Raw genomic sequence first — 15,649 nt, forward strand, 5'->3', positions numbered from 1 at the left:
TAAAGGAAGAATATAAAACTATTTTATTGACCACTGTTCACCAGTATTTACAATAAAGTAAACAATATACAGTCTGATAACATTCAAATTACTACAAAGTTAGTTTTCACCTGGTCTTCTTGAGACCAAGTGATCCCAAATACTAAAAAGAATGATTCTACAGGTTTAGAGGGCTAGGTTTGGGTAAAGAAAATACATGCACATCAATAGTATAGAAGACTACAAAACATCTGAGTTGGTTTAGACATTCATTATGACTCTGTAATAACTATGGAAGTTTATGAATGTTTTATAAAAGCTTTTACCTAATATGGAGGAAGTAGTAGTATCAAATGCTCTCTTGTGATAAATGAAATAAGTTGCAGAAAGCTTTTATTTACTTGCTGTTGATGCAAAACATACTACTTCAAAAAAATATCAAATTTGATTCTTGTTAGAATGTATGCTTCTCACATTGCTAATAAATCAAATTTCAGGTTTTAATATTCATATATATAAAAAAGCAATGCAAACAATTATTGTGCTTCATCTTCTGGGCATGAATGCCAAGTTAGTCGCTCTTCATAAAAAGCGATTACGATCTGAGGACACTTCACGTTAGCTTCTTTGGCCAGGACCAGATCTGCCTCATCAGAGTCTTTCCTGATGTAGAAGAAAGTAGGATTTAAGAAAATGCATAATCATTAATTCAGTAAATTTAGCAGCTCTTGATAAGTCATAAACTCTGAATAGAATGTCAGCTAGAAATCAGTTTTCAGTATTCCTTTCACTACAGCTACCATGAATTTCCATGCTAATGGCAAGGTTTCACAGCTGCATCCTCCCTCCCTTCCCATATTTTTTTCTGTTTGAAAGGAAAATGCTATTCAAAAGGAACCATTTATACAGTTACCTATTGCATCATGTAATGAAAGAAGTAAAACTTTGCTAATTCTTTTAAAGCATCATCAAAACTTCAGTGAGACTTTAAATATCAATACCATCAGTCTTAAGAGGTGGTACTTAGATCCAAATTATATTTACTGTTTATGCAAGTAACTTGCTGTATTTCATACTGCTATTCTTGATGCTGTCTTGGGTAAGAAAACAAACTTTGCAGTCTGACATACTTCAGATTCCATTTTAAAGTGTACACTGCTTTTACAAGTCAGTTTTGTGCACACACATTCCTATCTATGTATGTTGCCTACAATTAATTATGAAAAACTAATCAACTGCAACTGAACTAAACAAAAAAAGCTTATTTTCCTATGTTTCATTTGTGTTTGATTTTGCCAATTATCACTACGGTAATTCAAATAGTCATGATCAATATTTTGCAGCTCTTCTAAGTTTCACAGAAAATTTATAGCGAATTCGAAAAGGCAGAAGGGAGAGAGAATCTTCCAAAGCACTAATCTTCAGCAGTCCGGCCACATCACATGACAATTTCTCCAGAGACCACTCAGACTGACTCCACTCAGAAAGTTATGCCCTTCTCAAAGGCTGTGGAAAGCTATCATTCTTCTCATCCCACCACCCTGAGAAATCTGACCCCCAGCAAACGTTAATTCAATCTCTTTTATTCTCAACACTGGAAAAAAAATACTAATTTTATCCTACTTGTTCACAAGGCAAGAAGTCCTTCTGTCAACACTGTAGCTAATGAGGCTGGTCTCCACCTACCGTCCCAACAACACAAACTCCCCCCATGATTTTCCCCTCTTACTAGCCCGTAATGATAAACCTCTCCTTCATATTGTTTACTCTTCATCTCAACCTCAGCTTTCTCCAGAAAATGCTTCCAATTCCACTTGGTTGCACGCAGAACGGCTGGCACACCGGTTGGTTAAATGGTTGGCTATCCAGCAGCTGGCTTCTGCTTATCGAAACATGTAGAGCTGGATTTCTGCCTGCCATTCCCTCAGCAAGAACACTACTGAGATCCACCTTTTCCACACAAATGCCAATTTTCCCATATCTTATCAGAATTTACCTTTCAAATTTCTACTTCTGTAAAACTGAACCAACAGGAGCTAAAGTTATTTTGGGGTTTGAAGGAAGGATTAAGTAGTAACTGATTACAGAAGCCTTGTTTTTATAAGAATACAAGGTTAATAAGCAGACTACCAGCTTCTTTGTCTTACTGCTGAAATGAAGTTGTCTCATATGAGCCTAAGCACAACTGCCTGCCCTCCCTTAACATGGACAAGAATGGTGGATGTAAGACTTACCATTTCATGAGGAACATAAGCTCTCCACTGCTATCTGTAGCCCCAATTATCCGCTCAGGATCAAGACCCCTTGCAAACCCTCTTGGTTTATCAACCTATTGAGTAAGTTAGAAGATTGTTATCTAGTTTAAGATAAAATTTTGTTTTGGCATTAGAGTTAGATATATGCATTCTTGTGTGTGTATGTATATGTGTATATCAGAACAAAAAATATAGCCTTACATAATTGTAAAAGCTATAATTACATGCAATTGTCTGAAGATGACAATTTTATTTTTTCATGACTGATTGTCAGGGCAAGTCATTTACATGTAAAGTAACAACGAAGGAATTTTACATCAATGTTTCTAGCATGTATTTCTGAAAGCTCAATAGATGAAACAAGTGATCTAAAAATCCTTGTAGATAAAAAAACAAGCATGGCCAGTAAAAGCAACAAGAGAGGCAAAGCACCAATGCACTCCTGGAAGTGGGAAAAACATATCCTTTTCAGCAAAACAACAGAGTTTGGTTGGCTTAAGCCAACAGTGAAACCGAATCCTTAGGGAACACCTCAACTCTTTTTGGTTCACTGAGATCGCACTGGTAGTAAGGAAAATCACCACTATTTCTGTATCAATTCCTCTAGGTTCACAATATCCTTTTTGAGACAGTGGCATCTGTACCAGATGAAGACATACAATCAACTTAATACAGAAACTAAAATATAATCTTTCTGATGCCTTCCAAATTTTTTGACAGTAACCACACATCCAACAGCTGTCTTCAGTAAACCACTGACATTGCCAACCAGTTTAATTTCAAATTGCTAGTTTGAAAGTTTACAGAGAAAAGTGTGAACTATCGAGCACATTATTATATGTGCATTATTTTGTACTCATCAGCACTACATTTGTCATGTTGTTCTTTATTTAAATTGTAAGAGAAACCCATACCTTTAAGAAAAGGCAGGCTTTCTTCAGTCACCCTTTCTACTCCCTCTCCACTATCATGCCCGGTTTTCACATTTTGCCACCTTGCCGCTCACCTATTTAAAATCATATACTAAATACAAAAGCCAAAACAGAACTTCATCTTCGTTCCTTTCATGAACCTTTTCCTTTAATACAAACTGACCACTTAATACCATTCATAAATAACTCTTAAACAGTCTTACTTTCAATTATTCAGTAAGCATCACGGAACAATGCTAGAACTTCCAGTCATCATGTCAATCAATCATCTTTTACTCACCATTTGGATAGTCTCATTAACAACCATCAATGATTACCCTTTTCAAACCACAGCTCCAGATGCTGTGCAGTTTTTACACTTTTAAACCCATGTTTGGTCTCATTCTCAAAGTCACAACAGGATTTTGGCGGGGGTGGGGCTGGAGAGGTAGGGAAGAGACACAGGAAAAACAAAGCTTAGCACACTAACATATACTTACAGAATCACGCTTTTTCTTTGATTTACTATCATCAGATTCACTATCTGACAAAGATTTTCTTTTGGCACCATCTGTTTTTTCTTTGCCAGCTTTCTGAGAGTTCAGAAAAGCTTCGATTAGCTCTGGACAATCTAAGTTTTCTTCAGGTTCCCATGTGTTGTCAGCGCTGAAACATATAAACATTTATGTAAAACTAGGAAAAGAAGAAAAACATAAAACTAGCCACATGGCTCACCTTAAGCAAGTTAATTTTTTTCACATTACGTAAGGCAGGTTTCTTAAACCTAAGGATGCTTATGTTGCTAGTTTTAGTAACCTTCATGTACTGCATTTGATGACTGAAGGAAGTATGCTCTGCTATTGTTGAAAAGCAAAGTTCTTAAACTGGAAATACAGAATAAGCAGCTCTATTAACTCCTACAATCCGGGTGGGATCACAGGAGTTAAAACAAGCAATCCCCACCCTACCAAAACCTACCCATCCATTTAAACTAACTCCCTTCCCTGGTTCCTCTAAGAACTGTCCACGCAAACAAATCATATGATATGAGCACTAAGACTTACAGAGAACAGAATACACACAACGCTCACTATAAACAGCGTAAGTACGTATGCCTAAGCTTCTGTATATGAGGAATGTTCTCAAAAGTTCACTGAGATCAACTATAGCTAGAACTATCTCCCTCCCTCAGGTGACTAGAGGAGGGAACAAAGGTTCCATGACCAGAGCTGGGCACTGCACATGTTCCAGTGAGTGTGCATTTTGTTAACTGAAAGTCTAAGAAGTCCATGGATGTTGCCTACAAAAACTAAGCACCTCATGAAAAGTCCTCATGCGCAAATACCGCCGCAGCGCTACTGCACAAGCAGGATGCCTACAAATTATTTTCACTTACTAACACATATTTTTACAACTTCAAATCAGAACCCTGAATACTAAACATATTGTTTTGGGTTTATGCACTTATCACTACGCAAATTTCAGGTGCTAGAATGCAGAATGTTGCAATGCAATCACTTTGGGAGGTATGCAACAATAATATCACTGCATATGTAACTACTTATGTTCAAATGCTAGATGCATCACCTTTTTTCAGCCAGTGGTCTGCCAGAAAGCGGCATGGAAAGGAGGGAGGAGGCACCCGTTAACAATCAACTTTTTAAGTACACTGTAAGTTTTTTTCGTGCTTCCCTAAGTCCTGGGAAAGAGACTCAAAAGATACCTTTCAGGTATGCCTAATGAAGGCAATCATGCCACAGAATTCCTTATGTAAATTCATCTAATTTGAGAGTAGTTCAGAAAAGTGAATAAGCATCAAACTATCTGCTTCAAATTCATTGCTTCAAAGCTGCCTACAGTTTAAATCCCTGCAATTTTTTTTTACTCAGAAGTAACATTCATTCCAACACATACACAACAACTGTCAGTCTAGCTCATCTTGAGAGATACTGATACTAAAGCTATATCAAAGAACAGTGGCAAGGACTTGGTAAAAGTCTTGGAACTTTTTATGTAAGTTCTGTATCTAAGCTACATGTCTTCTATCCTCATACTTGACTGCCCCACTTGAATATGCATTTATGGATGTCCTTTCCTTGAGGTTCTTTAAAATGTATCCCCATCATCCAACCCCCTCTCTGCACACTTATTTCAAAGAAATGGTTAGTATTTAGCATTCTATCAGAAAAAAAATAAAAGGTAATGCCTTACTCTGTAAATCCTTTCCACTTCAAGTAGTATTCCACCTTTCCATTTACAACACGTCTGTCCAGGACTTTCTCCACAACAAATTCTTCAGGCTCTGCCTCTTCAACTTTTTTACCTTTGCCATTCTGTTTCTTTCCCATTTTGTGCTACAAAAGAAATTCAGAATGACATTATTCATTCTTTTGCTTTACAGAGTTATTTCACTGGCCAAATCCAACTTTGCTCAGTAAACAGCAAAGAATTATGTACTTATTCACACTAAAGCCAGAAGCTCAGACTCCTTTTATGTTAGGGCATGTGGTCAGGTAACCTGAGCAAGACATGTTAACGTTTTGGGTTTTTTTCAGTTGCTTAATGAGATACCCAACACCAGTTTTTAAAAATGTGAAATATTTTTGTCCATACACTCAGTGCCTCCACTCCCCTTATAAATTTAATTCGCAGTGCTACATGCTCAAAAACTTATGAAGCTTCTAGAAGTTAACTCTATGCCTGTGAAAAGGCAGAGGACAAGAAACAGCATAAGGCAGAAGTAAAGTACTAAGGGAACTGTGAAAATGCATAAAATTGGAAAGGAATGCTACTCAAAAAAGGTGGTTACTACCTTCTCAAAAAAAAAAAAAAAAGGAGAAGCTGATGGGAGCAAAGTTTACGATATATTGCTACAGTAAGCAAAATACTCAACAATAACTCGTAACTATTGAACAGGATGCATGCTAGGAGCATTCCATTACTGCAGTCCCTTCTCATTCTTAGCCACGCACCAATGTAACTTACATTCAAACAGATGTCACAAAGGTGCAAAAATTTAAGACAGCTACTTAAGTACAGCAGTTAACAAGTAAATGAAATTTTGCTAGCTTAAAAAACTTTATAAGTGTTTTAAGTTTACATTTGATACTTCAAATAATATTCTTTAAGTTCTTAAAATAAATATTACATCCACATCATCCTCAAGGCATTCCCAGTTTAATAAGGCACAATTAAATAGTAATAGAAGGACACATTTCAGAATTTCCATGTTTGTAATCTTAAAAAGGTTGGAACAAGCCTATCATATTGTCATATCACATTCCTGGAGCACTAGCAGACCAAAAGCTGTTTGCTTGCCGTTTTGGACTGCACTTTATAAGGAAATTATTAAAGTGGCAGCCATAAACTAATGGGAGCAGTATTAAGCTCCTAAAACATATAGTCATGCAGTACCCTAAATCAAAGTGGACAAAACTAATTCCTCACTAATGCACTTCCTATAGAACAGAAAACAGACAAGCAAAAATCACAGAGCACCTCTATTTGCTTGAAGGCCTCTCTCTAGAATTAATGTGGGCTAGTTTGAGAATACTGCGAAGCAATTTTGAAACTGACAAATTTTCAGACTTTGTAGAACTTTGTCTTGATGTGGTGAAAGGTAAAAAATTATGTCTGTTAGACACAAGAAAGCTGTAGTCTCTTTGTAAACTGAAGATTTGAAGCCGATTCTTTCTTTCCAAAAGCTCTTTGTGGCCCTTATTTTTGATAATTAATTCTTCCCTCCCTCCCCAAAATAGCTTTACTCTGGTTAGCAACCCATAAATTGAACAACAAAGATCAGGAAAAGTTTAAAGTTTCTCTTTCAAACAGCAAGTTTCTGTACATGATTATATCTCATGTGACATTTGGTTTGATTTGGAAGCATAGAAGAGAGATTATCTAAAACAGAGCACGTATTTCCAATTGGATTTTAACTGCCTGCATATCCCAGGTGTATTGTGACCACAGCATTCATGTCTGAAAAGTGTCAACTTAAGCACACTGGCTTTTTTTGCCTCCACAGGAAAAAGAAGGTAAGACTGAAATTGAAGGAAAATAAAAACATGTCCAACTCTGCTATGAAGGCAGCTTCTTTCAAGAAATGGAAGTGTGAAACAGAGGAACAGGTAGAGATGAGGAAAACAAATAATAAAAAAAGAAGCTGAGGGAAAAAGCAAAAAAAAAAAAAGACACAGACTCACCATACCATAATAATAACATTATAATTACTGGTGATAAGGCAAGCAGACTACAAGTGGGGAACATCTCCATCTGTGTTCTCTGTTGGACTAAAATTCTTTGATTCAATGGAAGATTGCTTTCTGGTACTCTTTTTGGCTTCTCTATTTCTTGTCATTTAAATACAAATGTTTTGGATTTCTGTATCAAAGCAACAATTTTTTTTTTTACTTTTTAAGACTTAAGTATCTATACTATCTTCCACAGAAGAAAATGAATGTCATGGGGGGCTGTATTTTTTTCTTGAAGCACAGTAAGAAATAACAAAATGTTTTTAATATTTGAGATTTAATTCCAAACTCTTGAGCCTTTCCCACCTATTAAAATAACACTCGATTGCAGAAATACTGAACATTCATTAAAAATCTGTACACTCTGAGATTACAGAAGCCAATGTAAATCTCAGCCCACAAGTGAACGTGGTACCTGATGGAAGTTAAAGGGTACTCAATGTCCACTAGATCCCTGAAGACTCCTTTCTCTAGGGTTGCATGTTGTAAGCTGTAACTTGGGTGTTTGACCACTGAATGCTCATCTATGGCTCCTTTCCCTTTCTGCATTCAGAAGTCACATATGACAGATGCAGATGCTCTCCAGTGGATAATCACTCTTTCTTTGAGGGGCAAGATTAAAACACTGATGTGACACTGTGGTGAAGGGTTTTAACATACAAGAGGTAACAAAATCAGAATTACAGTTCCAGAGCTATGCTATCCCTTAATACATTTAGATTTTGCATGCAAATACATAATGAAGCAGAATTAGTTATGGTTCCCATGGGAACCATAACTGATTTTCCTGACCTGTGCAGCAAAATTCTCAACAACATCAAAAGATTAAAAAAAAAAATACTGCATTCACAGATTCTTTCCTTACCCTGAGGCACCCCCTCCCCAGGCTGGCTAACTCCATCTCTTCCTCAAATTAGGGAAAAGTGGGCAATCAATTACTAACAGAAAGTTCAGACATTCACCTTGGTGAAATCTTTTAAGAGTTATCGTACAATATAAAGGAAGCAGTCCATTGCACTTCTAAGCCAGGAGTTAATACAAGTTTTTAATATATCTCAATCTGGGTCAAGCAGTAACCATTTCAGTAAATTTAAGAACAGGCCTTTTGAGTGCATTATAAATCAGTTGTTCTGCTATCCAAATTTTGAATTGTACACGTGTATTTTTGCTTACTTCCCTGCCTCAACATCAGATGCATCTCATGCTATGTATCACGTACAAAACTATGTATCATTATTAGTTGAACGGTAACCAGCAACCAACTGCCCTTAGAAGTCCATATTTTAATGACAAGCAAAGCTTTACAGGAGTTGAGATCCATGAATGCATCATTAAAACAGTCCAGGAGGGGTTGATAATCTCTGCTCCTATGAAATTCAAGAAACTGTTATTTGTTAAAAATCATTTCAAAAGGCATCTTAGCTACGCCACATCATTTCCCAATAATGTTATTTTTCATCCATAAAGACTGCCTTTTCTCAGGCAATTAGTTTTCCCCAAATACACTGGGAGAAATTAAATGAATACATGATTTGGATTTTATTTTTTACATATATGATGAATTACATGGTATGCTGAAAGGAGGCTAAAAAAATCCTTAGTGTTTTCTACTATAGGACAAATGAAATAGTTCAGAGTCCATTTATTTTTTTTTTCCAAGAAGTCTCTTTAGAAATGGCATATTTATTAAAGCCAAAGACAATGTCCTTTCTAGTAGCCTTACTTTCTGGATCTGAAATTTTGGTCAGAATAATGCTGGGGAGGGGAGATGTGGATGTATCTTTTAAATGGAGATGCCAAGTTATAAGTTTGAAGAAAAAAATGTTGATTAAATCCTTATATACTTTAGGTGTGCATGAACTTACCAATGTAGTTTTATTGGAGGCCATTTTTATTGCAGACTTGCAGAGCTTTTACTAGAAAAATGCATGACAATTAAAAGGAGGTTTACATTACTCAAAGAAAGGCATCCCAATACAAGCATGGTCCTTGTTCCAACCCCCATGTATTCACTGCATATAACATTTCTAATATGGATTAAATCCAGAACAAAAAGTAGGTTACTACTTTGTCCGGCATAACCCAGTAACGCACCATTATACTAGCCAGGATAAACGTAGTATATAGGGTTGAAAAAAGGTTTTTCCCAAGGCCTTCTAAGGCATAGAGATGTTTCTAGGGAAAAGGGGGAGGACCATCAGGGATGCTTATTTCCTTAAACCCAATAGAACAGGAGTTCAGATTCTAGCAGTTAATCGAGATATACCTAGGTATATTAACTGCAAATCTGGTAGGGAGCAGTTACATATCTGCGGTGTCATGAGTCACCCATTACTCCTACATTGTAGTAAATGCTTATAAACAGCAAATATGTATCTTAATGCAACTATAACGTTGCCTTCCGATTCTCAAGTTCACAAGAGTTAAGGTCCTAGAGCAATATTAACTAAGCTAAGCTATACGTGCTACATATTTAACCTACGCAAATGATGTTGAACACAATCCATCCCCTTTTCAGTGTCATTTTTCACACTGGCCACCTCCTTAGGCATGTATTGTCCCCGCCCCACTGCAAACTATAGAACTGTTAGAATTCCCCATATGCCTGGGCAAGGCAAAAGAGAAAGTCCTTCAAGGCCAGAAAACCTCCCGGACTCAGCAAACCCGCCCAATTCTCCCCTGACACGGGAGGTGGATTTTGGCAAGTCCCATAGGCAGTGGGGTAGGTGCGGTGGGAGAAGGGCAGGGGCTAGTGCCCCGGCGGGAGAGGAGCTTGTCTTGTCCCCGTTTGAAAGGTAGGAAGAAGGGGAAAAAGAAGCAACAATAACAATAATAAAAACCCCGTGCCACCCGCAGCAGAAAATAAAGGCAGCCCTGCGGAGGCCTGCTGGCGGAGGCTGCGCCTCGGGCCTGTGGTGGGCGCACGTGAGGCCGGCGGGGCCGACCCGGGTGAGCTAACGGGACTGCCCCGGGCGGCGCGGGGCCGGCCCGCCGCCCCACAGCGAGGGCTGGGGGAGGGGGCCCGCCGCTCCCGCTCCGGGCAACCGCCACCGCCGCCGCCCGGCGGGCCCTGTGCGCCGCGCCCCCGCCGCCAGGGCCCCTTCTACGCCGCCTCCCCCACCCCGCCACGTTTCCCCCGGGCCCGGCACACACACGCCACCGCCTCCCGGAGCCGCGACGCCCGGTGGCGGAGGCCTCCCCTCAACGGTGGCGGGCCGGCTTTGTCTCCCGAGCTCGCCTGCCGCCGCGCGGGTGCCGTTGCCCCCGCCCCCCGGCGCAGCCCTCTCCTTCCCCGCGGCAAAGCCCGCTCGCTCCAGGGCCGTCCCTCCCTCTCTCCCTCCCTCCCGCGCGGGCCAGGAGCCGCCGTGGAAGCGCCGGGGCCGCAGCCCCCCGGCAGCCCTGCTCCGCCCGTTACCCCCCGCCGCCAAGGAAGCGGCGGCGTACTGACGGGGGGGGGGGGGGTGGTGGTGGTGAAGGTGAGGAGGGCGGGCTGCGCCCCGCATCTCCTGGCGGCGGCCCACAGGCGAGGGCCCCGCCGCGGGGCGCAGAAGGAAGGGGAGTCGGGGGGGGGGGGAGGGGAAGGGGGCAAGTAGGCGGCTGGAGCGAGAGAAAGAGGGAGAGAGAGAAGGATACAGACTTCAATGGTGCCCAGCCGCTCGGGTCTCCCGTCTCCTCCTCGCTCTCGCCCTGCGCGCACTGAGCAGCGGCGGCAACAGCGACATCTGAGGGGGGTTGAGGCGGGGGGTGGGGGAAGGGAGGGAGGCAGGGAACGAGGGAGGGAGGGGGTGGGGAGCGGCTGGGCGGCGGCGCGGCGCAGGGCGGGCGCGGCGGCTGGCGGGGCTGGGCTGACCGAGCACTGCGCGCCGGCGGCTGACGGGGCAGAGCGCACGACGCCGCCTACGCGCGAGCTGCAACCTCCTACCGTCGTCGCCGCCAGCACAGGAGGGGGGCCAAGACGTCTCTCCCACGGGGGGCTAGCGCAGGACCGCGTCAGGCGTCCAAAAGAAGGAAGATGCCTCGCGGCGACAGAGAAAGCGACTGGGTGAGCCGGGGACTGCAAGGCGGGGGAACGGGCCCGCGGCGCCCGGTAACTGCAGCCGCCATGATGGCCGCCGCCATGAGGGCGCGTTAGGTCGGAGGGGCTGCCGCCCGCCGAAAAGCAAGGCCCTCGGTCGGTGCGAGAGGGTGGCCCTGGGGAGCCCCGGGAGCGGGGAGGGCGGGCAGGGAGCGTCGGGGTAGGTTTGGAGCTCGTTGCGGCGTGGCTGAGGGGGCCATTTGGAGCGCGGCCATTTCCCGTGTTGCGGCGGGGAGGCCTAGTCGTTAGCGAGGGCGCGAGGGGGAGCGAAGGGCCTTCGGAAAGCATTGGGTGAGGGGGGCTCGAAAACTCTTTTATTAGTGGGGACAGGGGTCGGAGTCGGCTGGGGAGGCTTCCCTCCGGGTGAGGAGCCGCGGGTGGATCCGCGCTGGCTATCCCCGGGAGCTGGTGGGGGGGAGGGGGGAGAAAAGGGGGCGGGAAGAAAGGAGCAGCTCCAGCGCCATTTCCCTGGTGCGCCGGGCGGCAGCACTCACCCTTTGTCGCGGTGCGCGCGAGGCCGCTGAAGAGCGAAAAAGGGAGGGAGGGAGGGAGGGAAGGAAAGAAGGAAGAACAGGGCGGCGAAGCAGGCGGCGCGCCCGATGTTGGCGGCGCGGGGTAGAGCGGAGCAGGCTGCGGCGAAGTCCCCCTCACTCCGCTGCTTCCCGGGCCCCCGCGATGTGTCGGCGCTGGCGCCAAAATGTGGGTAGTTACGCTTCCTCCTGCCCGGGCGGAGGCGGAAGGGGCCAGGCCGCCAACAACAGGGAGAGATTTTGGGGGTGCGCTTTGCTCTGCTCCCGCCCGCTCTCTGCCAGTACCACGGGTGGCCGCGGGGAGGGCAACGAGTGTATGTGTGGGGGCGATACCAGCCGCCTTCGGCTAATTATAACCCCCCCGCTTTGAGGTTTGAGTCTTCGGAGAGGTTCGGCAATTTCCGGAAAAACGACGCGGTGCTAGTCGTGATCCGGGCCGTTTCGGCTCCGAGTGTCTTCCGTTGTCGGAAATTGCCGAACGGCCTGGATGGTCGATGACTGCTGCGTCTTTTTCTCCGGAAACTGCCGAGCAGGTTCCGAGCGCCAGTCTTGTCTGCTTCGGCAAATTCCGGAAATTGCCGAAGCGAGTCGAATGGGCTTCCATTGCCGTTTCGGCTTTTTCCGGCGACTGTCGAAGCGGATAAGCTCGACGACCACGGGTCCTTCGGCTCATTTCGGAGACAGCCATTACTAACGGAGTTGATGACTTTTTATTACGTGATAAAAACACGTAGGGGCCTTATACAGAACTGCTGCCCCTTTGGAGATATTTAAGCTCCAGATTCAAGCTTTTTTTTTTTTTTAAAAAAAATCCTAAAACCTTGGAAGCGAGCCTGGGCCGGAGAAGGAGGGCGCTAGCACTACGTGGAGCTGAATTTCAAATTACGTAACAGTTAAGGCAGCCATTACTGACCAGTTATACGGTACTCTCAAGCAGGAATACGTAAACCATGAAGAATATGGTACGTGGAAAGGGAAAACGCAAGAGTTTCCTTTTGAGGAGGGTGGCACGTCTGTTTATGCGTACGGAGTGAATTTTTCCGGGTCTGGGCGTTACGAGTGGGCTTGAGCCCTTGTCAGAGCATGTCCGGGTGCCGCTGCTGGCTCCCGGTCGGTGCACCGCGGGTAGGGCGCTGGATGTCTTTCTGCAGAGGAAGCGTTAGCGGGAAGGTTCTGGAAGCGGCGGTTGGCGCCGGTGCGCAGCCGAGAGAGGAGGCGGAAGCTGCGGTAGCCGTGCATGGCGGGTGGCGAGTTCTTAAAGCACTTGGCGTACCCGTTAGCCGAGCTGCCGTTAAGGTGGCGCTGGAGGACGGGGATACGGGGCTATGGAGGTCCGGGGAGTTGCCGTGAGAGGTGCTGACGGCCGGGGTGGCCCTGCTAGTAATGGCGGTGGCAAGGGGGAGGGGTAAAATGGCGGCGCTGAGAATGGCTTGTGCGTGAGGCTGCGAGGAATCGCTCCGAGGATGAGAAAGCGGGTAAGCTGTGAGGGCAGCAGGGCCTGCGAGGCAGCTGTAGTCGCCTAGGATATGCGGGGGCGGTAAAAAGAGCTGGCGAGCTCTTCCTTGTACCGTGTGTGTAGGCGCACGCTAGAAGCGGTTTGCAGCACTTGGTTTCTGTTTATCCCGAGGACCCGGGTGTTTTGGTTTGGTTTTGTTGTTTGGTTTTGGTTTTTTTCATATGGGGTCGGTGCTTCCAGAAGTTCTTCCCGCCGCATCGCTGTCCCTGGAGGCGACGGCTGCTTCTGGGCGCCATTTTCCCCTTCTAGCTGCGGGGGCCCCTGTTTTCCTGATATCCGCCACATGGCGGAGCCGGCGCGGTAACCGCTTCGCCCCTGGTAACGTCAGGGGGCGGGGGAAGGGGGATAACCGGGCTGTTGCACTGCAAAGCCCTGGAGAAGAGGGGCTGAGGGGGCGCATGAGGCGGAGGGGAAGAGAGCAGTGTCACTTTAGTCTGGGACCAGTAAACCCAGCTTTGCTTATGGCAGGCCTAGCCATAGTAGTTTAGAGATCACACTTGCTTGTCTCTGTTAACCATTTTTGTTACTCGAGTTCTTAGCTCTGCAGAAGTCTGCAGTCACCTTGGAGTTTTTGTGCACACATTATTGCTATATGAAACGTGTTTTCTTGCTCCGATGATGAATTTTCCAGCAAAGGCTATGCGTTTTCCAGTCCTTTGAAGTGTTGGTTTAAACCTATGAAGGAAGGCTTAAAATAAGCACTGATGAAGATTCTACAGAGTTCATAAAGATTTCCTCTCAAACTCTGTTCCTTCCACAGAGTGTACTATGGCAATCTTGAAAGAGGTTTTTCTTCCAGCTTTTATATTGTGGGCCTTGGCGGTGTGGGTATGTGTGTGGGGATTGTTTTTACCAAATAAGAATTTTCATCAAGATTCTGAGAGGGACTGAAGTGGTAATAATTTTGTCATGGATTTTACAGCTTCAGCATAAACTTCAGCTGGTCAGAGCTCGCTGGACCCTGGTGGGAGGTTAATGCTAGCCTAACCAGAGCTTCTTAAAACTGACACATTTGAGACAAGTAGTTTCTCTGCATCCAGAGGCTTTGCGTGTATTAGTGGAATGATGTGTTTATGATATTTTCACACAGTGGTTTTAAGTGAAGAACTGGTAGTGAATTTTGTTACTGCAGTGTCCTGAAGTGTGTGGTCCCTAGGTAGTGTCCTGGGCAGGGCATGTCCTGCATGACACTTCATACGTGGTAGATTACAGTTACTAAGAATTTATACATCTGTAAAGTGTGTTGTTATTCTGTTTAATGTTTATTAGTAATGTGTGGTATGTGTTTGTCCTTTAAAAAACAAATGTAGTTGTTACAACTGATATATTCCATTCTTTCATTGAGTTTCATTTACATATTTGTTTTCAAACTGGAAAAAGTCTACCTGTCTACTAAATTTGCTTGATTCTCACATTTTTATAAGAATATTAATGTGTTATTAGGCACATGACAATTGATTGTGTATGAAAAAGTGTCTTTTGTGGGCCTGTGAGACTGTAGCAAGTAGTCCCTAATTCTCAAGCAGCAGAAATTAAGTATTTCAAAGGGAGGATTTTTGTGGCAGTATCGTTGTTTAAAAATATTTCTCTGCTAGCGTATTCAAATTATAAATGACAGTATGACTTGCAGCATACGACTTTTTAGTTCAAGTCTGGTATGCAGCATCCTTTCCTGTATTCCTTTTAAGAGATGAGGAGAAAGGAAACTTGACATGACATGGGTTTGCTGCTTTTAAACTCTTGTGTCTAATTTTGCTTGTCTGTACGAGGAGACAGTATTACCTTCCTCTGTGTTCCTTAGAAGAAAAAATGCTAGATCTAACAGCAGATTCCAAGTGTTTTAAGAGACATTTAAATTGCTTGTTCTCAAATACAGTATCTTTTTTGGCAGAGAAAAAGTTCATTTTTCTAATAGTTGACTTTCTTCTCAGACTGCAGTATCTCAAGCTGATAATGGGGTGATGCATTTTGAACAAAAAAGTGATTCAGTACTACCTACAGTAATTGTCTACCTGTTACATGTATCTAGATCCAGGCCTGCCTTGGACAACCTCAGAAAACATGTTGGCTTAATACTTTTAAAAGCCTTTGTTCACTGAACTATTTTGCTTATTTTCCAAATCTCCTTGTTTG

At 44.0% G+C, this 15,649-nt stretch overlaps 2 protein-coding genes across 19 annotated transcripts in view; one reads left to right on the plus strand and one right to left on the minus strand.

The window, feature by feature from the left end:
- Nucleotides 1–12,383, minus strand: CBX3 (chromobox 3). 4 transcript variants are annotated; one of them, XM_075745959.1, is made up of 6 exons: nt 11,965–12,065; nt 9,261–9,311; nt 5,357–5,499; nt 3,646–3,811; nt 2,214–2,308; nt 1–642 (listed from the first exon to the last, which is right to left on the minus strand). In XM_075745959.1, exons 2-6 carry the CDS (start codon nt 9,282–9,284, stop codon nt 516–518), a joined length of 555 nt encoding a protein of 184 aa, XP_075602074.1. In that variant the 5' UTR covers nt 9,285–9,311; nt 11,965–12,065; the 3' UTR covers nt 1–515. The 4 variants fall into 4 exon arrangements, with proteins under 4 accessions (XP_075602074.1, XP_075602072.1, XP_075602075.1 ...); XM_075745957.1 differs by lacking the exon at nt 11,965–12,065 and adding an exon at nt 11,033–11,285; XM_075745960.1 differs by lacking the exon at nt 9,261–9,311 and having other exon boundaries at nt 11,965–12,383.
- Nucleotides 11,304–15,649, plus strand: part of HNRNPA2B1 (heterogeneous nuclear ribonucleoprotein A2/B1) — a 17,205-nt gene continuing 12,859 nt past the window's right edge. For 9 of the 15 annotated variants that reach the window (XR_012834098.1, XR_012834099.1, XR_012834101.1 and 6 more), the window contains exon 1: nt 11,304–11,437. Coding sequence is in view for 10 of the 15 variants with exons in the window: in XM_075745963.1 (XP_075602078.1) it covers nt 11,408–11,437 (30 nt within the window). In the remaining 5 variants the exon portion in view is untranslated. Of the gene's footprint in view, nt 11,438–12,626; nt 12,963–15,649 lie in introns of those variants that run through there. The other 6 variants (XM_010307922.2, XM_075745970.1, XR_012834100.1 and 3 more) reach the window with 3 other exon arrangements.

This window comes from Balearica regulorum, chromosome 2 (genome assembly GCF_011004875.1).
Source record: "Balearica regulorum gibbericeps isolate bBalReg1 chromosome 2, bBalReg1.pri, whole genome shotgun sequence".
In the NCBI taxonomy this organism is placed as follows: Eukaryota; Metazoa; Chordata; class Aves; order Gruiformes; family Gruidae; genus Balearica; species Balearica regulorum.